Source organism: Heliangelus exortis, chromosome 4 (assembly GCF_036169615.1).
Source record: "Heliangelus exortis chromosome 4, bHelExo1.hap1, whole genome shotgun sequence".
NCBI classification, from domain to species: Eukaryota; Metazoa; Chordata; class Aves; order Apodiformes; family Trochilidae; genus Heliangelus; species Heliangelus exortis.
In genome coordinates this window covers 9,324,503-9,346,148 of record NC_092425.1, presented here as the reverse complement: position 1 = coordinate 9,346,148, position 21,646 = coordinate 9,324,503, and the positions used below count along the sequence as shown (strand labels likewise).

The window sequence follows — 21,646 nt, the reverse complement described above, 5'->3', positions numbered from 1 at the left end:
GTCACTGAGATACATAATTTTCCTGCTGACCTGGACATTCAGTGTTGCTAGGGCTGGCTGTTAGGCTGTTGTCCTCTGCAGGTTTGCCTTCATTACTCCTCTTACACAGGCAGCCTAAGTAAATTACAGCCTTTCAGGAACAGCAGAAAGGACAGCACATGTTTGTTGTAACTAAAGACCATGTGGAGACTTTTCTCATATGTGTCTTGAACGTGGCTGTTGTTCAGTATTAGAAAATTTGAGAGCAAAATCACCAAAAAGCAATATACCTTGCCAAAAAGGTATATTCCTCTGTTTTCTTTAACTCTCACCTGATGTCCCCTAGTTTAGCCAGAGACATCAGTGTCTTCTGCATCAGCCCTCTCTTTCTTACTGGTAAAATTACACAGATTTTGCTATAATATTGTGTATGAAGACAACACAGAGGATCCTGCTACATATGATAAATACATATTTTATAGGTTCTTAAGCAGCACAACCTGTCTAGGCAGGCTTTTAGGTCAGTGAAGAATTCCTAGGGAAATCAAAGACTTTATAAAAGTGTTTCCCAACCCTAACCAAGACCAAGAGGAATTCAGAAGGGAGAGTTGTCTAGCTTGTCTTTAACAAGAAGATTCCAACTTCTGCTTTGTTTCAAGTCTGATTACTTCCCTAGAGGTCCTTTCTCCATTGCTTGTGCTCAGGCCATGCCAATACACAGGTAATGGTGTCTCTTCCTTAAATTTAAGCCTGTCTATCTGGGATTTTTTTAAAGAATCGATGAACATTTTAAAACCAGTCCGAAGATCCCAGGGATTGATCTGAACTCCACCAGAGTGCTGTTTGAGAAGCTGATGAACTCTCAGCACTCCATTCTCCTAGACCAGGTATTGCACCTTTGAAGTTTTGGGTATTCAGAGGGAAATAAAGGCTTTGTCCCTCTGTAACATGCAAGTAACAGCAGCTTTTTTGGGAAAGGGTTGTATTGCAAATCTGCAGGCTGGGTCCTTCATGGTATCAGTGGATACTTCTCCACTGACCTGGGCTGACTTTCACCTTTTCAGAATGTTTCTAAGACTTGTTTTTAAAAAAAGTTTTACTTCACTTGAAATAGCTTCTGAAATGAATTCTGTGTATGTTATACTTGTAAATAATGACTGTGTGCTCATTTATTGTTTATCAGAAGTTGAGTACTTTATGGCTGTTAAACTTATTCTAACTCAGGATTTCTTGCATGAGTGCAGAGCTGTGGGATAAAATCATGTTTGTTCCCCATGCCATTTTCTAGCCCTAATTTTTATAGTTGTTTGAGGGTTTTGTTTGTTTTTTTTTTCCTCTGGGTTTGGCTTTTGTAAAGCAGGGATGCGGTCTTAACAAGAGGGGCTAAATAACCTTTAGGCAGCCCTGAAAAAACCTTTTCAAACATTTGTGTTTTGTAAAAATCAGTCCTATTGCATAGAGTGTTATTAAGAGATCATGAGCAAAAGCTGTTAATTCCATCCATGCTGAATGTACTCCACTTCATCAGTTCTTAAACATCATCTGCATTGTAAGTGTGCCATCACCCAGGATGAGTTGTATTCTTTTGTCTTATTTTCCCTTAGATACTGAAGAGCTTTGAAAGTTTTTTGATTCCCCAGCTGTCCAGCTCACCACCAGATGTTGAAGCAATGAGGATCTATCTCATTCTCCCTGAATTTCCACCCTTCCAAGACTCCAAGTATTATATCACATTAACACTTCCTCTAGCAATGGCTATTCTGCGCCTGGATACCAATCCAAGCAAAGTTCTTGGTAAGAGGCTGGCATTTAAGAAGCATGTTGCTCTCAGCACCAAACTGGGACACAAAGTGTTGCATTTAGGTTTTTTAGTCATGTTTTTGCTTGGTTTAATTTTTCTGTTACAGTGGCTGCAATAATATTTGTGTATTGTTTGTGGTGTAGTGTTTTTATGAAGGAGTTGCCTCTAAAAAAGCAGCTAGGAACCAAAAGCTTTCAAGGAATCCTCCCCCCAGTGCCTGTGTTCTCATGTAAAGGGATTATAAATATAAAATTTGAATTTTAAACATAAACTATGAGGAAATTAGGAATGTGCCATACAGTTAAGGTATAGCAAGTTAGTTACAATAATAAAAAATGTATATAATTTATGGTGGTGTGGATGAGAGAGAAAATTCAGGCTAAGAATTGTTTTAATTCTTAGAACAATTCCAAATTGTTCAATTTCAAAGACTTAATAGGGAGATTAATCTAACTTACCTTATCTACTTTGCCTACATTCCAAAGCTTGGTTCCAGATAAATTTTCCTGCCTCTCTGTGAACATAAATTTTGCATATCTTGAAGATTAAGTGATCTTATTCTCTTAATTTTTTTTTTCACACTAGAATATTTTTTCTGCATGAGATAAATCAAAGAATATACTAAGTATAATCTGAAGTCACCTGTCTAAGGTACAGAAAAACCTACTGGGTGGATTGTGATCAAGTTGAACACCCCAACTCTTCTCCCACTTTCAGTCTTCTCATTTCTGCTAATATTATTTCCTATGGCCTAAGCAGAACATATGCTGCCTAATGATCATTATTGATGTTTGCTAAACTGTTAGTTTTCTTGCCTCCTTAAGATTATCTTACACTAACCATTTGACATGATATTATGATACTATTTAATGCATTCAGACCTCCAGGAACATTGCTCCAGTGAAATTTATTTTGAGGCTTAATGATGTATTATACATGCATATGTATTTTTAAGATTTAAAGAGGCTTTGGAACCACATTTCCTCCCCTCCTTAGTGTACATAGTCCCCTGTGATTGTTAGCATACAGAAATGTAAAGGATTCTCATACCTGTGCCTGCCAGAATCTACTGTTGTGGCTGACTCTTGAGCAGCTAAATGCATCTTTGTTTCTAACACTCAAAGAGGTTATTTCTGTGGCTCCAACTCCTACTTTGCAGCTGAATTTGTTCTAGCAAAGAAGGCAGTAGTCAGGGTCCCTTCAGAGGAGAGGTAAGGGTTACCTGTCCTTGGCAAGACAGAAATCAGCCCTTCTGAAGAGGATAAAATCTTCAGAATCCAGAAAAAATATCCTCTGTTACATCTTTAGTGCAGATGTAACAGGTGACACACTCTGACACCTGCTAGAAAAGTTTGTGGTACCCTGGAGAATTGCCCAGGCTTTTTTGTCACTCTTGAGAGACAACAGGTTGCCTGTGATATCATGGTAGCTTGAGTACAGCATACTTGGAAAAGGATCTTGACTTGAAGGTTGAAAAACCTTGAGCTCAGGCTCTTACACTCATCAGAGACCAGGGCAAGGTAATATCACTGGGGTGACTGTATGAGAGTAGAAAGGGAAGAGCTTTTCAGTTTCTGGTTTTACCTGACTCCTCACTTTAACAGAAATTTAGGGGCTGGAAGGGACCTTGAAAGATCAAGTCCAACCCCCTGCCAGAGCAGGGTCACCTACAGGAGGTCACGTAGGAATGCATCCAGGTGGGTTTTGAATGTCTCCAGGAAAGGAGAGAAGTAGGGAAGTTTTTTTAAACAATCTTTATGTGTGTTCCTATATTTTCACTTTTAACCCTTTATTTATGGGCCTTCAAATGAGAATTTATATTGGTGTTTCTCTAATTTCCAGATAACTGGTGGTCTCAGGTGTGCCCCAGATATTTCCTCAGGCTAGTGGACCTCTATAAAGGTGCAGTGGTTTACCTTCTCAGTGGAAGAAAGACACTGTTGATTCCAGTCCTTTTCAGCAGCTACATTACAGCTGCTCTCAGACTTCTGGAGAAACTCCACAAGGTAAGAGAAGAGTTTAGGAGTGTGTTGGCTCAGGATGAATCAGTCTTCTCTGTCCAGTTGGAAGGGACAGAGTGGTCACAGCCCTCAGTTGCAAGATGTGTCACTGTCCACCAAGACATCACATGGGAAAGATGTTAGTGGTTTTCCTGAATTCAGGTTATTTGGAGATAGTTTAATCCTGCCTCAAACACAGGAAAAATTTACTCTAAAGAATGCTGGTGCTGAGCCAGCAGACTGCACACACTGTGGGATCACAAATACCTTCCCCATGATGCTTTCTGCTCCCACTGTGTTGGTTCTGGTTAGTCCAGGTGAGGTGGAGGAGGAACTAGAAGAAGTCAGAAAGAGTTTTATCTCTGTTCTTGGTTTGTACTGAGATGTAAGGAACCATGTGTTTTTAGAGGACTTTCTGGGCCTATTGCTGCAAGCTGCTGTAATTGAATTTATGAGAGGAAATCTGCATGTTCTAAGAAAAATGCTTAATATATCCATATTTAAAACAAAAACAATAAACCATCTCTTTTCTTTACTAGGTAAATCAGAAGGTTAAACATGTAGAATATGATAAGTTTTACATCCCTGAGATTTCCAGTTTGGTGGACATTCAGGAGGATTATCTCATGTGGTTCTTACATCAGGCTGGAATGGTAAGAGGTTTCATGTCTAGTCATGAAATAACTGTCCATGTTTGTCTCTCTGGTTGTAGAGATATGTATTTTTTAATATCCTTAATGAGTGTGCTGTATTCAGTATAGGAGCATTAATTCTTTCAGATTTGGGTACTCAGTGGCTTGACAAAATTGACCTATAATAAGGCTGTCAGAAGAAGTGGAGCTAATGATGTTTACCTAATGCAACAATCTTTGTGCTTATTCATGTGAATCTTATTCAGTCGTTACACAAGGGGATTAATTGAATCACTGGATCCTTTTAATGTAATCGAGACCTCAGGAGCCAAGTCCTGTATTCTAAAATTATAATTTTTACCCTTTACTTCTGCTGTTTAGGCAGGTATTGTGAATAATGTAGCCAGTGATCTTAAAATGTTGCTCTGTAAGAGGAGGCAGTGTTGGCGTTCTGGCTAGGGGACTGAACCAAGACTCAAGAGATGTGGGTTCTATTCCTGGCTCTTCCAGTAACCTGCTGGGTGATCTTGGGTAAGACCCTTCACCTCTTTTATGCCTCACTTTACCATCTGTACGAAAGGAGATAACTAAACTGAGGGCTGGAATATGCTGTGTAGGAACCTAGTGAGATTATTGAATTATAGCAAGGAAAGGAATCCCAAGTATGAGAAAACACCAAAAAAATATCTGCCAAGGGATGCTGCAAGGGTGAAACTTGACTGTAGCAAGAATTTTTGTGTGTGTTATTATGGACTTCCTAAATGTTGTGTGCTGTGTCCCCTACCCCCCATTTCCCATCATTTAAATAGTGCTGCTCTGTGCTTACTATTAGTGAGTGAAGCAAATATTGACTCAAATTGATGAAACACTAATAGTTAAAAATAGTAAAAAATTTATTGATATGGTTAATGAGGAGTAATGTGAATTGCAGGAGTGATCTTACATTGTCATGTTGTGGCCTTATGGTCTCTCCTGTTGGTTTGCATGGTCTCTGCCTTGGGGGTAGTTTTCTTCAGAACTTATGGCAGGTTAGGACAGACTTCTGTGCCATTTGGTCCTCTTAGTTATATGTGTTGTGCAAGTTTTGAATTAGACCTGTGCAGTTTCTTGAAAAGGAAGTTCCCATGCTTTTCTTGAGATAAAAAAAACTGCGTTGTTGGTCCCAGAGGAGAAAAATTTCCTTTGGATAATTTTTGAACCAGTCTGTCCAAACAAAAAACAAGACACAAAATTGAAAGAGTAAAGAATTTCATATTTCTCTTTTTCCTTCACAGAAAGTAAGACCATCTATCATGCAGGTAAGAAAATTGGTTTTCATTACTCTTATTTAAAGAAGTGCTATGGAGTCAGTAAAGGGAACCAATCTGTCTGCCTTCCTTGCAGGATGCTGTGACACTCTGTTCTTATCCTTTCATCTTCGATGCTCAGGCTAAGACCAAGATGTTACAGACAGATGCAGAACTACAGATGCAGGTAATCCTTCTCTCTCCCAATTTTTCTGCTCCATTTCTTTTTTTTATGCCTCTTGCATTGGCACCTGCAAGGAAAGGAGTTCACTGGGAGTTAGTTTGTACAACACTTTACTATCTGGGTGAGCAGAATATTCTGGAGAATCTCTATATCTTGGATGTTGCAGAGGCAGTACTTGGTATCTTTCACTTCAAGATGTTTAATGCCAGAACATGACAGATGTACCATGTGGTGAAAATTTAAATTGTGTAGGGAAGGAGTGCTTGGGTATTTATGATAGTCCAAGGAGAAGTAAGGTGAGATGTCTAGTAAAGGACCTGGGAGGCTGGAAAAGTAGACAAGCTTTCAGGTAAGTGGGCACTTTCTTCAGGTTTCTGCCTGGTGCAGGAGGAGTGGTCCTCAGAAGTGAGCATTAAAGACCAGCTCCTTACACTGTGGTTGCAAGCACAGCTCTTGTCAGCAGCTCACCCACCCATCTGCAGTGAGGAGCACGGACCTGAGGCTCTCTGGGAGCTTGTTCACAGTAGGTGTTCATCTTGGGCTCCCTTACCCTGTAGGTGGCAGCCCAGCCAGCTGACAGCCAGGCTGGGACAAGGACAGCTCTGCCCTCTGTGCCAGTGTAAACCTCTCAGTGCCAGACATGACCCCTGCAGCTGGCTCCTGGGAGAGGCAAAGCATTGGGCAATGCAGCTGAGGTCTAGGACTGCTCCCATCTTCTGTGAAATGAGTTTGCCAAGGCCCTCAGTTGTCAGGTTCCTTCAGAGTCAAAAAGTCATCACAGGGCCACAGTGCAGGTTCTGTGTCATATCCATCTCTTGGCTTTTCTATGGCTGCTTGAACACAGCCTGCAGCAAGGCAGAGGAGACTTGGCCTACACTCAGAAGCTGGATTCACCTTTTCCTCCTTCCAGTTTGCTACCCTGTTCTGTATATTTCCAGCTGCCTAGTTTGTGCACTGCTGTGAGGAGGACATCTACCTTATCTTGGCAGGACAGCTGGATGGTAAAGGCTTTGTTGCTCTCTGAGAGATAGGATCTTTATGAAAGCAATCACTTGGAGGCCAAAACCTGGTTTCCAGTGGGTTTCTGTCTCAGGGCCAGCTGACTTTTAAATGGAATTTACAAATATGAATTTGCCACATAGTATGGATGATGCATGAGAATGAATATACTTGGTGTGGTCAAAACTTTGAGTGGCCTTTGTGCCTTACCCAGCACCAGAAAATCCATATGGATGAGAAGTTTGAATTGTATGTGCTGGGTTCCAGCCTCACAAGGTGTGGCTGTCCACTGGTTCCTCATCTGTTATGTTAATAACACAGCTTTCCCTCATGGATTTTCTGACCCTTACCAGTGTCCTGTTCACACCAAATTCTTGACTCAGGAAGAGCATGAATAAAGTGACTTTCCCACTCACCTGTCTGATGTCAAAAAGGGTTCAGGAATTCGATCTCTGTTGCTCAAATTTGGTGAATTGATGAAGCAACACAAGTGGTGTTGGTGTGGGAAATGGTGGAGCACACATGCAGGCACACTGTGCAGAGTGAGTTATGTCTTTCTCTGTTGTACCCTGGGTAAGGAGGAAAGGTACACCAGGCATCTAGTTGTTAACTGTTTTCCTTCCACAGGAAGAGAGGAGCTGAGCAGCAGCTGGTTTTCACCCCTCTCTTATTTACAGGTTGCAATAAACGGTGCAAATTTGCAGAATGTCTTTATGCTTCTTACCCTGGAGCCTCTGCTGGCCAGAAGCCCTTTCCTGGTACTTCATGTTCGCAGAAGTAACTTAGTTGGTGATGCTTTGAGGGAGCTGAGCATTCATTCAGACATTGATTTGAAAAAACCTCTTAAAGTAAGTTTTCCCTACACCTATAGCACCCCCTTAACCAGCTGATGTTCCCGCAGCCTTTCAGCCCTTCATGTTACCACTTCACAAGTGGCTTCTCCATAGGTATAGCAGACAGGGACACTTGATCTAATCAGTGCAGGGGTTGAGCCTTTCTTCTCTTTGAATCCTGGAGTGTGTTGGCAGTGGGCAGTTTACAAGAAGGCAAACAGGAGGTTTACTCTCTTTTCCTCGTGTGTCTGCTGTATAAGGGGTGAGGGAGGAAACATTTCTGTGATATTATGCAACCCTTTTGCAGCTTCAGAACACTTACAATAGGACATATTTTATCTGAGGGGTTGCTACAAAATTCAACAGCTGCTGTCACGTTGCTGTTTCTGTTGTTGGGAGGGCAGATGGTTATTTATGATGTGCATAAGGAGTGAAATATTTTCAAAATATCTCATTTGCCACCCCCTCTTCCCATTCCCACCCTGCAAGCAGACTACTTAAACAGGCTCACGAGTTGCAGTGGGTTTGGACATGTTAGACAAATTGCTTTGTAGAGCACCCAGTTAGCAAGATGTGTGATTCACTCAGTCCCAGCTCTGCATCCCTCTTATTGACCTGCTTTTTCTATAGGTCATCTTTGATGGTGAGGAGGCTGTTGATGCTGGAGGAGTGACAAAGGAGTTTTTCCTCTTGTTGTTAAAAGAGCTCCTCAACCCCATCTATGGCATGTTCACTTACTACCCAGAGTCAAACCTGCTGTGGTTTTCAGACACGGTAAGCCCTTGCCCTTCATACACACAAGTTGAAATAATATGCTGCATTTAAATGACAAGAAATGCAAACTATGCATTTGCAGTAGCAAACTATGGGGAAGAAATTATCCTGCTCTCATTTTCTATCTGCAATGCAATGTGAGCTCTATTTTCAGGCAGTGGAAATTAGTATAGGTCCATGAACTTCAGTAGAATGGTGATTACTGTGCCTGTTAAGGAGCTAGCTCTTCCTGTGTTTTCTTATCCCATAATAAAAATTGTATTAAGTATCAGATGACAGGTAAAAGAACTCTTACTGTCATGAATATGATGATCATGTGCTGTTTTATAGAACTGGAGGTGTAGTTTTTAATGGCATCAGAATTCTCTGCTTCCCTTGCTGATCATGAAATTGCAACCAGTCCACTTAGTCATGCAGCACTATCACTTTCAAGGCCTAAACTAGTTAATTCTTTATGGGAGGAAGCTGTTACATGGTAAGAAACACAGTTTGTGGTGAAAGTTGGTTGGTTTTGGAAAGGTGTGGAGTGCAAGTTCTGTGCCTGTCAGATAGCATTATGCTGGGGGTGGTGGATTATGTCCTTTTTTCCCTCCACCTGCCTAGCTAGCAAGATGGAAAATTATGTTATCATCCTCCCTTAAGGTGCAGGTGCCCTGGTGGGGGTTCTTTTAATTAACTAATTAAATTTTACAAGCAAGGGAGTCATGTGGCACCTTTTGTAACTTGTAACCAGTATTACAGAGCAATTACTCCTCATGTTAATGCTATAAAACAACAAGTCTTTTGATGCTAAGAATAATGAGAGTGTAAGCACTGAAAATATGAGAGTCATGTATTTACAACACTTAACAAATACAGGCAGCCTGTCTGACACCAGTGTGAGAGTAAATATGCAAAGGAATAAAGACCAGTAAACCAACACCTACACTGGTGTATTTCCCTGGGTGGCACTGTGGTTATGCATAAGCTTTAAATAGAAAAGGAGAAAATTGCTAGCACATTTTCTTGCAGTACATAGACAGCAAACATAGAAGCTTTGTTAATGTCTAAATGCAGAAGCATGAAAAAGGAAATTAAAAGGCAGGTAAGGTGGAAAGCAGCTGTTGCTGTTTCCACAGCTAAGCATGGCTTACAAAAGTAATTGGGTTTGGCTTCTGAATCTTCATTTCTGTGCCATGCTCCAGTGAAGAATTCAAACTGGGACCTGATGGGAGCTCCCTGATTTTGTCCCAGTTTGAAAAGCAGGGACTAATTTAGAATCACAGGATCATAGAATTGCTCAGGCTGGAAAAGACCTTCAAGATCATTGAGTCCAGCCTCTTCCTAACCCTATTACCCTATTCCTGATGACCCACCACTGAACCATGTCCCTAAGCATCACATCCAGGCAATTTTTAAACACATTCAGGGATGGAGACTCAACCACCTCCCTGGGGAGCCTGTTCCAGTGCTTAACAACCCTTTCTGTAAAGAAGTTTCTCCTGATATTCAACCCAAATCTCCCCTGCCACAACCTGAAGCCATTTCCCCCTGTTCTGTCATCTGTCACCAGTGGGAAGAGACCAACCCCACTCTCACTACAACCTCCTTTCAGGTATTTGTAAAGAGTGATAAGGTCTCCCCTCAGCCTCTGTTTCCCCAGACTGTACAGCCCCAACACCCTCAGTTGTAAGGGATGTTTTCCAAACCCTTCACTGCCTTTGTTGCCCTTCTTTGGACTTGCTCCAACACCTCAATGTCCTTTTTCTAATGAGATGCTCAAAACTGAGCACAGTACTTGAGGTGGGGCCTCACCAGTGCTGAGTACAGGGTCAGGATCACTTCCCTGGTCCTGCTGGTCACAGAGTTTCTGATACAAGCCACAATGCCATTGGCCTTCTTGGCCACCTGGGCACACTGCTGGCTCATATCTGACTTCTTGGTCCATGAGAGAAAGAGTACCGTGCATTGCTTTCTTGACAATGTGTCTAATCAGGATTTCTCTGTTTTTACAGTGTTTTGTAGAACACAACTGGTTTCACTTGATTGGCATCATATGTGGTCTTGCAATATACAACTTCACAGTAGTAGACCTTCACTTTCCCTTGGCTCTGTACAAAAAACTCTTGAATGTGAAGCCCTGCCTAGAGGATCTGAAGGAGCTGTCCCCTACAGAAGGAAGGTATAAAAAGAAAAAAATGTGCAGCTTTTCTGGGAAGGCAGAACATCCATCTGAGAGCAAGAAAGGCCAAACTGAGTAAAAGCTGTTCTACAAAAATGACTCCTGATCCTTTTGAGTGACTGATTAAGTTTGGGGGTTGTGATCCTAGCAAAGTACATAAGCCGGAAGTGAATTGGTAATTTTTGTGGGCTGGCATTTATCCTGCTTCTAACAAAGCATTTCTTTATTTGAGATGTATTTCTTTCTTTACCCTTCAGGTGACTAAGAGATTCTCTCTTGCAATCCTATTACCCAGATGCATGATGCTGTTTACTTTCACTGAACTTCTTTTCCCTTTTAGATGAGTGCCTTTTTGAATCTCTGATTATTTTTCCTCTCATTTCTTTCCCTACCTGTCATATAGGAGTCTTCAGCAACTTTTAGATTACCCTGGGGAAGATGTAGAAGAGACATTCTGCTTGAATTTTACAGTAAGACACATTTAACATACCACTCTGTGACTGCTGTGGTACAGTTGAAGCCCATCTACTGATTCATGAATATTAAGGTTTATTCCAAAGTATGTCTGTAGCACATACCCACGTTAATGTGTTAAACTTCTTTGCTGCCAGCTCTTGTCTTCTTTTGTATGTGGTCATGAAAACTGAGCTAGAAAGTAGATTAAGCAGAGTGGTTTTCAAAACAGCTTTGTTGTCATTGTGACATGTGACTTACACGTGAGTAGCCAGCTTCTCACACTAGGCAGTGAAAAGGAGATTCCTTAATCCTCCTTGAAATTGGAAGTTAGGCTTTGTCATCACTAACTCAGTTCTTAAAATGCTTACACCATTTAGAATTTTCCTTGCTGTCATAATATTAATGCTTTCTAACTTAAAAATTTACAGTGAATGTACTTGATCAGACTTTAAACAAAATGCTCAAGGCAATTGGTAGGATACCTGCTACAGCAGTAAAATTTTTTTTCTAGCTAGTAACCAGGCTGCAATAGTTTCTGTTACACAGTGGAAATTCCCTAAAATAATGAGTTTGCTCTTGATGTACACTGGAATATTAGGTATGTCACTCATCATGTGCAAACATGTAGAACCTCACAAAAATATATGACATTGTTATTCTCCAAGGTATGATTGCCTCTGTTCACTTGGGCTGGGCAGGGCAAGGGCTTCAGTGTTTCTAGATCTGTTTTAAAGTCCTAATGTTCCACCAGGCTGCAAATGATGAGCATGATCAGGGTTCTTGACTCTCTGTCCTGGGCCTGGCTGGGGTAAAAACAAGGGACCATAAATGAGAGCAGATGAAGTCTGTTTAGATGAAAGTTACCTTTGGAGTGAGTGAGACCTGAGTCTGACTGCCTCTTATGCAGGTCAGAGCTGCAATTCAGGAGGAGGTAATGGAGCCATAATGATGATAATGCAGACTGTGCAAAAAAAAAAAAAAAAAACAAAAAACCAATTTGAAGCAGCATAAGAGATTTTTTTCTCTAAATTCTCTTTTCACACAAAATGGCATTCTTACTTTTTCTTTCTTGCACTAAATACTGTATAATATATGAAGACATATAGATACATCTGCTGAAACTATGAAATTAATAACTGATATCCTAAACCCTGACATTAAAAACTCATCTTGCATGTCAAAATCTGAGCCACTTGTGTGCAATAGCTTGAAAACTGACTCTTCTGCATTTTCTCCACATGACCAGTGTGTACAGAATGTAATTTTGTCCTGGTGCCATTTTAGGCCAGGCAAAAGCAGGAAGATTCCTGTAGTCAGGCCATCTTGCAGTGAGAGCAGATTAATTAACCCACTGAGCTTCTGTTACAGCAAAGGGAGTCCCTTATATTGCCAGAGCATGTGAACTTAGTTAAGTAAAGTTTTTTAGTTATCTAGCTCATTTTTTTTCCCCACAAGAAGTTTACCTAAAGGAATTACTTCTTTTCCTTTCTGAGTTTGCATTTAGATTTAATAGTAGTCCTAGAGCAAGTTGTAAAGGATGGAAGGTGGTGAAGCATGCAGGGTAATTGGAGCAGAGCAAAAATGGTCTGCATATATCATTTGCAAGTTTTCAAGTCCAGATTGGACAGGGTTTTGAACAACCTGGTCTAGTGGAAGGTGTCCTTGCCCACACTGGGGGGCTTGGAACTAGGTGATCTTTAAGGTCCCTTCCAACCCAAAACATTATTTTGATCTGTGATTATATTATTTTCTCTGGCCTGCCCTTCACATGTCAGTCATCAGCTGTGGAAAAGAACCCTGTATCTTTCTGCAGGAGTATGGTCTGAAAGGACTTCTGGTAATAATCAGTTTTCTGTTTTTGTGTAGATCTGCAGGGAAAGCTATGGTGTGACAGAGCAGAAGAACCTGATTGAAGATGGTGATAAAATTACAGTGCAGAAGGACAATAGGTAAGTGAGGCAGATGTGTGGTGAAGTTGGGTGCAGTGCCACAGAAAATTTGGCTGAGGTGAAGTGTGGGAGAGACCTAGAAGTCACTGTGAATAAATTCTAAGACCAGGTGTTTGAAAGTTATTGCATATCAGTGGCACTTGAATAAAAAACAAGTTTCATCATCTCCCCACTGATGTTTGGAGGGAGATTGTTTCTATAAAAGGCCTTCATACAAACCTTTGACCCTTTTCTCATGGTAAATGATGATTGCAACATGACTTTTGTTCTTGAAGGTTAAATCTCCATGAAGGTTTAGAGAGGGAACTGTATGTAACCAACAAAACCAAGCCTGGCAGACTTCTTTATACTCTCAATTATGGGGCTGGAAACACTTTCCTTTCAATATGCTGATAGAGCACCACCATCCCTGCTTGCAGCCATAAGGCCCTCCTGTACATAGATTCCTTTCCATCTGACTGAACATCTACAACTTATTACCAGCACAGCTACCATTCCCCCCCTCCTTTTTTTTTTTTTTTCCTGCTGCTAAACTATTTTCTTCTCATAATCCTGTAATGGGATTTCTACAAATGCCTTTGTTACTTGATGCAGCGTTCAGATTCTTTCTCTGCTGTTCAAACAGCATGATCCAGTAACTAGTCAGCAGCATGGTTAGGGGCTTGTGTTGGGATTGCTGAGGACCTTGCTGGCAGACCTGGAGATGGAGTCATTTCCTATTAATCTGATTACTGAAAAGGGTTCTGATTGTGTCTAAATCCATTGCTGTAACAAAAGCTTGGTCTGTGTTACCTTCTTACCTACTTTACTACTGCAATTTTACAGCTGAACAGCTGTCTCCATGAAAAACCCACATGGAAATGGAGCAATATAAGTCTGTCTCCCTGCAAGGAGAAGATGGGTTTTCAGGTATTTAGAGGAGAGTTAAATCTACAACTGGGACAGTGAAGTAAAGATGAAAATGCCAGTGATAGTACCTGTTAGGTTTTTAGACTGAGCAAGTGCACTCAAAAGTGGGCAGTCTTCTACAAAGGAACAAAGATTTTAGCTGAGGAAATGTTTGGGAAGAGCACCCACGTTGGTGCCTGCAATTGTGTGGGTCAGGATAGGCAGCAAGAGAAAGCAAATCCTTCAGGAGAAAGGTTAGTCTGGCAACACTGGCTTAACACATTCCAGAACAGAATTGCTTCATCTTGACCAGAGTTTTGAACTCCAGTTAACCTCTAAATCCAAGTCTAGACATGGCTGTCAATTCATTGCCATGTCAATGCTTAATGACTTCCTCCACCCCTACATTTAGAGGCCAGGGACCAATTTGCTGCCCATCTGGCCTCAGTAGTTTGCTGTGTACCTGTCTTTGGGCAATGCCCTTCCTGCTTGAGGAGAGTTCACTGGGAGCTGAAGGCTGCATGTGGTTGCTTTGACTGCAAAATGCCTGTAGGAAATGCCTACTTTTTCACTTTCTCCTTTGGAGCTGATAGTGATTGTCACGACATAAAATGTTCTTGATAAAGGGTTCATGACCCTAACAGCCAGAGAAGTGTTAAGCAACAGTTAAGTGCTTAATCAGCTTGGGTTTCCCTAATGCTCAGGTGACTGTCAGGCAAATGACAATAAAACAAATGTGCAGGAAAATAAATGCCCCTTCGCTAAATAATTTCCTACTTTCCAAGCTTTTCTATTTATCTGCTGGTTTCCTCTTTTTTTCTTTTTTACTGTCCCCCATCCCTCATTGCTTCAACGTAGCATATGCATTGAGAATTCCTCCACCAGAGGATCAAAATATTTATTTCAGTTCTGACCTCCTCTGCTAGATACCGAGATACCAGAGTCTGTCGTGTGCTTTGACACACTTATCCTCCAAGTGCAAATGTGAACTGCTCTCAAATGTCAGGAAAAACAACACCTCCATCCCTACAGGATAGATTCATGTCCCAGTTTGCCATGTTGGGTGGTGTGTTTATTGTCAGATGTTAAAAAAACCCAAACAACAACAAACAAGAAAGTCAGGGTGAAATGTTAAGTCATTGCACATATAAAATTCTAATGTTGCACTCAGACTGTGATATCTTGAGAACAGGGAAGAGAATAGAATGAAGATGCTTAACCTCCTAACAAAATCCAGAGGCAGGGTTTGGCCAGAGTCTGCCACAAATTTCTTGGCACAATTTTTTGTTTTTTTTTTTAGTTCTTTTTTTGGAAACCCTTGGAAGTAAAACAAGGTTGCCATTCTCTTTTCCATGTAGTCCAGCTGCACAAGCTTGTATTTATTTAACCAGAGAGAGAAGGGTGAAGAGGAGGTTTCTGTGCTTTCTAAGACTATTTTCTTGCCTGTAGTAACACATGTTTCTTGATTTCTTTTGGTGTCTTTCTGTGTGGGGCCAGGAGGGAGGGAATGGGCCGTGCAGTTTCAGATCAAGACTTTTCAGAGCAGGATTTCCTCAGTCTGCCTCTAGGCTACAGCTTTGGCTTTGGAAGTGCTTAACCACTGACAAGACCCATTGAGCTACCTCTGAAAATTTACTGTGCCTGTGAGGCTCTTGGGTTTGGAAGGAGAAGTCTTCTGGACAGAGTCTGTTCCCTCTCCCCAGCAGAGCACCTGCTCCCAGCAGCTTGGAAGTCTGAGGTCATTGCAGGTGGGCACAGAGCCCCTGCTGAGTAACTCCAGACACTTGCAAACGGGGAACAGCTGTAGGTTATTGCTCAGACCTCCTAAATGTAGGGTTGCAGAAGCTGGGCCAGAAGGTGAACATGTTTTTCTAGGGACTAAAACCTGATTATTTGCTTAATGCAACCTCTGTGTAGGTTCTGGGTTTTACAGGGAGGCTTCCCTCTGTTCTTGAGGTGTCCCCAGGGTTTGGTGTTAACTCTGGCTCTCTCCTGGTCCTGTGGGCAACAGGAACAGAGTGGGTTTACTGTTAATCTGGAGCCTGGGCTGCAGGGGGATGTCCTATGCTGCCACTGCTGGGGAAGCAGCACATACATGGTGGTTCTTGCTGCCTAATGCTTTGTCCATGTTCCAGTGACTCAGCTCAGTGAGAGGAGGGCAGTGGGTTGAACCTGTTGGAGGCTTCTGTGTTCAAGACAAATTACAGGCAGAAACAGGAAAACTTAGTGCTGCTGCTCAGGCATATGATTAAAAACGCTTTCCTTTTCCTGCTCTCTCTCCATGTGCTAGGGAAGAATTTGTTGAAGCCTACGTAAATTACATCTTCAACCTCTCCATCCATGAGTGGTACACAGCCTTTTCCACTGGTTTCCTGAAAGTGTGTGGTGGGAAAGTCCTGGAACTCTTCCAGCCCACAGAGCTCAGGGCCATGATAGTTGGAAACAGTAACTACAACTGGGAGGAACTGGAGGAGGTAAAGGTTCTCTCTTGTCATATTTTTCTTCTTTTTCACAAGGAGCAGGTTTGTGCAGCTGCATGAGGTGGGTGCTAACGTGGGACATGAGATGTGATAAGCCACAGATATCTCTGTTTATGTTACTTGTACACTTTACCATGGTTCACATGAGAAGTTTTATTCTGAGCTGTCCTGCTACTGATAGGAAGGTAGGAAATTCAGGATGAGGATCTGCTGGTTTTAGGGATGAAAGCTAAGACCGAAGGGAAGAGACAAAGTCAAGGTCTTCACCTGCAGTAAAACTCACTCTGCTGCATGAGGGCAAAATGTAAACAGCTGGGGGTTCAAAGGGGAGCCTGAACACAGAGTTGTGTGCACTCAGAATACTTAGATCTGAAAGGTAATTGCTCTGGCTCAGCCTTAGCAGTAGAAGTGGCTTTTCAATGCAGAACACAATCCTGTTCATGAGTCCAGCCTGTCAGCAGGTACTCCAGGACTCCTTATGACTGTAATTAGCTGAATAGCTAGAAGCCAAATGCCTGCCTTTCACACACTGCTAGGAGAACACTTTGTTGGGTCTGTGAGCCATACTATTGCCCATGACCCACCCTGTGCTCCATTTCATAACTGTGAGACATTGATCTGATGATGTCAGATACCAGATATCTCAGAAGAGATCAGGTTTGAGTTCTACCTGATGTTTGCTTTCCAGTGCCAGATAAGTGATGTGACTTCTTGGTTCTTAATAGAGTGCTGTCTATAAGGGAGACTACACTGCAACACACCCAACTGTGAGAATGTTTTGGGAAACCTTTCATGCATTTCCCTTGGAAAAGAAGAAGAAATTTCTCTGTAAGTATCTTGCAGTGGTGCAGAGTGTCTCCTGAAATTGAAGGCTCAGATGGGAGTGTCTCCAAAGCTCCAGGGTTATGGCATTGAGTGCTAGAAGACGATTCAGTGAGAATGGCTCTCCTCAGTTATCAGATTTTCTCCCTCTCTTTTTTTCCCTCTCTTTTTATTTCCTCTTTTTTTTTTTCCTCTTTTTTTCCTCCCTCTTTTTTTTTCCCTCTCTCCCTCTCTTTTTTTTTGTTTTTTTTTTTTACTTTTTTAAAAATTTTTTTATATTGTGTTAATTTTTACCCTCAAAATCTCTGGGTGATATCTGGAGTGCAAAATCCAGTGCAGTCTCTCACAAGGGAGTGCAGTATCCATCTGTTGCATGTCTGGGTGATAAACTCATAGAAGTCCCCAGTGCCCATGTTTTATCTGGGTCCTCCTCCTGCTAACTGAGCTTGCAGCACTCTTTTAAAGGCAACAGGACAGTTGTGGGCTCACAGCTGTGTGAACAAATTAATGTGCAATGTGGCAGGAAAATGGTGTGACTGGGTAGCAGATACCTCTCCTCCTTGTGCTTGTGTGATGGGTGTGTGTGTTGCTTCAAGCATCTGAGCTGTTGTGGGTGGGTCACTTGATTTGGGGACAGAAGCAGAGACAAGGAGAAATGCATGGGTTTTTTAAGGGCAGGCAGCTCTGAGTTTGTTGCTGCAGCCAGGAACTTCTGCTTCCTTGGGAGTGCTGATGGACTCGCTCCTGCTGCAAAGAAGGTGAACAGTACCCTGGGCTGCATTAGGGGGAGCATTGCCAGCAGGTCAAAGTGAGTGGTCTTTCCCCTCAGCACCAGTGCTGTGACCAGTTCTGGGCTCCCCAGTATACAAGAGAGACATGGACATACTGGAGGGAGTCCTGCAAAGGGCTGCTAAGGTGACTTGGGGAGTGGAGCATCTGTCCTGTGAGGAAAGGCTGCGAGAGCTGGGATTGTTGGGCTTGGAGAAGAGAAGGCTCACGGGGGATTTGATCAGTGAGAACAAGTACTTAAAGGGAGGGTGTAAAGAGGATGGAACCAAGCTCTTCTTGGTGCCCAGTGACAGGCCAGAGGCAGTGAGCACAAACGGAATCACAGGGGTTTCTTCTGAGTATCAGGAGATGCTTTTTCCCTGTGAGGATGCCCAGCACTGGCACAGTTGCTCACAGAGGTTGTGGAGTCTCCATCACTGGGGATACTTAAAAGCTCAATAGTCCTGGGCTAGGAGGTGGAGGTTGGCTCAAAGGACCTCTGGAAGTCCCTTCAACCTCAGCAACTACAATTCTGTGACTGCTAGAAAGATAAAGGGCGGTGGTTTTAGGTGAGATTTTTTTTTTCTCTCAAAGAAATGAGCATTCAAGTAGTGTCCCTCATGGCTGAGTTGGAAAAACAGAGTGCATTCCGGAGTTAGCAGCTGTGTTAGAGAGGCTCCTGGGAGTCCTGGTTCACAGCAGAGGCTTTGTGGGCAACTCCACCTCAAGAGGGATATTTTAAGGGAAGGAGGACCTGTGTGTCCCTGTATTTACTCATCAGCACACACAGCAGCAGCCTCAGTGCTTGCCCTGTTCTCCTCTGAGACCAGCTATGCCCTGCCTGCCGTTCAGGAAGCGTTGTGGCCTTTCCAGGCAGGATCTTGGGGTTCAGGTGGGGCCGGAGTCTGCCTGTATGGTGAAATCCTCAGCGTGAGGTCACCACCTGCCCTAACTGCCCAACCTTTCCCCTGCTTCTTCCAAGTGTTCCTGACCGGCAGCGACCGCATCCCCATCTACGGCATGTCCAGCCTGCGCATCGTCATCCAGTCCACTGCCAGTGGGGAGCAGTACCTGCCCGTGGCACACACCTGCTACAACCTCCTGGACCTGCCCAAGTACAGCACCAAGGAGATCCTCACTGCCAGGCTGGTGCAAGCCATCGATCACTACGAGGGCTTTAGCTTGGCTTGACCAAGGTGGGAGAAACGCAGGAACACTCGGGTACGCCGGAAGAAAAAAAACGATGGGCCTGGCTTTATTTTTGTAAGGGAATGGATCAGAACTTTTTTTTTTTTTTTTTTTTGGGGGGGGGGGGGGGGAATCTAATTAGTAATAATAATAGATTGAGATGACGCAGTTTCCGTGTGATGCTGCCAGTGTCTTGTGGGGCTTCAGCAGGGAGGGGCTGTTGCTTTTCTAAAGATCAGTTCAGTGGGCATTTTTGTTGTTTCCCTTCCAACCTGCCACTACTGCCCTTGTAGTTTGCTTTTATTGCCCCTACACACACACACTTACCTCTCCTTTTAGTCCAGTTTAAATATTTTGATGTTCCTTATATTTAGGCTATGGAGGATGAAATAGTGATCTCCTTTTTGAAAAGCTGTGATTTATTCCCTCCCCCCCCCATCCTTTTTTCCCCTCCTTTTTTTTAAATGCAAGCTGGTTCTTGCTTGCTTTGAATGGAAATACCATCTGCCCTTTGGTCCTTGGCAGATGGTACTGGGCTGGAAATGTTATTTGTGACTCCCAGGGCAGTATATTAGTGATGCTGTGTCCTTTTGCACCAGGGTGTCTCATGGAGGGTATGATGGTTTGTAGGAGTTGGTTTGTTTTTCCTCACTTGTCTTGAATTTTGTTTCCAAGCAATGTCTTCTTTACGAAGCCTCAGACTTCTCTGGAGCAGGGTTTGTGTTCAGGCTTGTGGAATGACAAACCCCACCTATAATAATGGGTTTCTCAAATGGTGTCACTCTCGTGTTGTTTTTCTGTCTTGGCAAGTCTAAGAGTTAGAATGGTGACCTTTGTGTCTCCATCTGAACAGGCCTGTTATTCCAATACAAGGTGAGGTGGCTGCTTTTACCACAGCTGCCCTTCTCCAGAGGAGTTGTGTGAGTGTGAGTGTGAGTGTGTGTGAGTGTGTGTCAGGGTGTACAAGTTCTCCAGTCTCATCAGGTCAGAGAAGAGACATAAGCATGAGATCCACATTTGGGTGATAACCCTCTATTTGGAGACTGGTATTATTTTTGTGGTTAGGGTTACTTTATTTTGCTCTTTGACTGGAGCCCTTTCATCTAACAACTGCTTTGCTGGGGGCCCTAAAGGACAATCTGTATGAATTAGACTGGAAATGCACATTAGGACTTGAGTAGGCAAAGTCATTATCTAAAGCTGTCCTGTAAGACTGGAGAGCCTTTATTCTCTTTCCCCAACCCCACCCCCCCCCCCCCAGTAAAGTTTGAATGATCCCCCCTCTTTTTCAAGTCTTGATGTAAATCTCATTTTAAGCCTAGGATGGTTTTGACATTGACTTGTTATTAGGACATAGTATTTATGCACCATGTTCAATATATGGGATTGAACTTTGCACCTCGTAACAAAAGGTTTTAGGCTTCTGGGTTTTTTTTTTAAGACAAGTGGTGGGCTACACTGAGAGCCCCCCAGCCTCTTTCTAATGCAGCATTGAAGACAAATATACAACTATATCAAATGTTTATTTTCGATGTGTGTGTACATAGTACAGTATTATGCAATAAATTTGATGTTTAAATCCGACTGAGTGGCTGCCTTTGTGTCAGGGCTGCTCCAGGCACGGGCACTGCCTCTCCTGCTGCCCTCACCATTCCCCTCAGCACCTGGAAGAAGGGCTGCACCCCAGTGTGTCCCCTGGTTGCTCACTTGGATCAAATGCTGGATCCCTACCTGGATTTGGGCCCGGTGCCGGGGTTGTTCAGTGAGAGCGAGGCAGGATCCAAACCCAAATGCTGAAGTGCAGTTGAGCATTATTGCAAAGCCAACCTTAATTCAGGTGGGCCAAGATTTAACCTTCTGTATTTTTATGGAGATTCAGCTCCCTAGGATTTTCAGTAGTTGCACTTTGATTTACAGTGTTATGGCTGGACACAGTTGTTTCGTACACTGTCTGAAAGGCTGCAAAGGAAAATACCCTGCAGAAACAGATCTCTGCCCCTGAGCCCCCAACAGATGCTGCTCACAATTAATTTAGCATTAATACAGCTCAGCCCTTCCCTAAGCAGATACCACAATGAATAAGAAAAGCAGCTGCTCTTCAGAAGAGTGAGAGGGGGATTCAGGTGACTCAGATGCAGGGAGAGCTCTTGCTCTATAGACATAAATGTCGCAGTCACACCAGTGTCACCAAATCCATGGCAAAGGGTTGGGAGAAGCTGAGCTTTGGCAAGCACTGGTGAGTCCATGCCTCATACCCAGTCCTGTGCTCTTGATGGACTCAGTAAGGAGGTGGCTGTTCCGGAATGGTCCCTGCTTGTGTAGCACTGGGCTGTTTCCCAAGGGTGAAAGAACAGAACCATGAACCCAGCCCAGTCCTGGAGTCTGCAACAGGCTCATGGCCCAGGTTTCACTTTGGTCTGCTGCTGCTCCTGGCATTAGCAGCACT

At 42.9% G+C, this 21,646-nt stretch overlaps 1 protein-coding gene across 10 annotated transcripts in view; it reads left to right on the top strand.

Annotated features, from left to right (window-relative positions):
- The window catches only part of HERC3 (HECT and RLD domain containing E3 ubiquitin protein ligase 3), a 54,811-nt gene extending 34,027 nt beyond the window's left edge, over positions 1-20,784 (top strand). For 4 of the 10 annotated variants that reach the window (XM_071742850.1, XM_071742849.1, XM_071742848.1 and 1 more), the window contains exons 12-25: positions 755-866; positions 1,584-1,773; positions 3,623-3,786; positions 4,320-4,433; positions 5,687-5,710; positions 5,796-5,885; positions 7,559-7,729; positions 8,345-8,488; positions 10,483-10,649; positions 11,053-11,119; positions 12,972-13,054; positions 16,233-16,416; positions 17,148-17,250; positions 18,995-20,784. In XM_071742850.1, the coding sequence (XP_071598951.1) occupies positions 755-866; positions 1,584-1,773; positions 3,623-3,786; positions 4,320-4,433; positions 5,687-5,710; positions 5,796-5,885; positions 7,559-7,729; positions 8,345-8,488; positions 10,483-10,649; positions 11,053-11,119; positions 12,972-13,054; positions 16,233-16,416; positions 17,148-17,250; positions 18,995-19,203 (1,822 nt within the window). In that variant the 3' untranslated portion in view covers positions 19,204-20,784. Of the gene's footprint in view, positions 1-754; positions 867-1,583; positions 1,774-3,622; positions 3,787-4,319; positions 4,434-4,793; positions 4,944-5,686; positions 5,711-5,795; positions 5,886-7,558; positions 7,730-8,344; positions 8,489-10,482; positions 10,650-11,052; positions 11,120-12,971; positions 15,534-15,898; positions 16,417-17,110; positions 17,251-18,994 lie in introns of those variants that run through there. The other 6 variants (XR_011725699.1, XR_011725698.1, XR_011725697.1 and 3 more) reach the window with 5 other exon arrangements.
- The last annotated feature ends 862 nt before the right edge of the window (positions 20,785-21,646 follow it).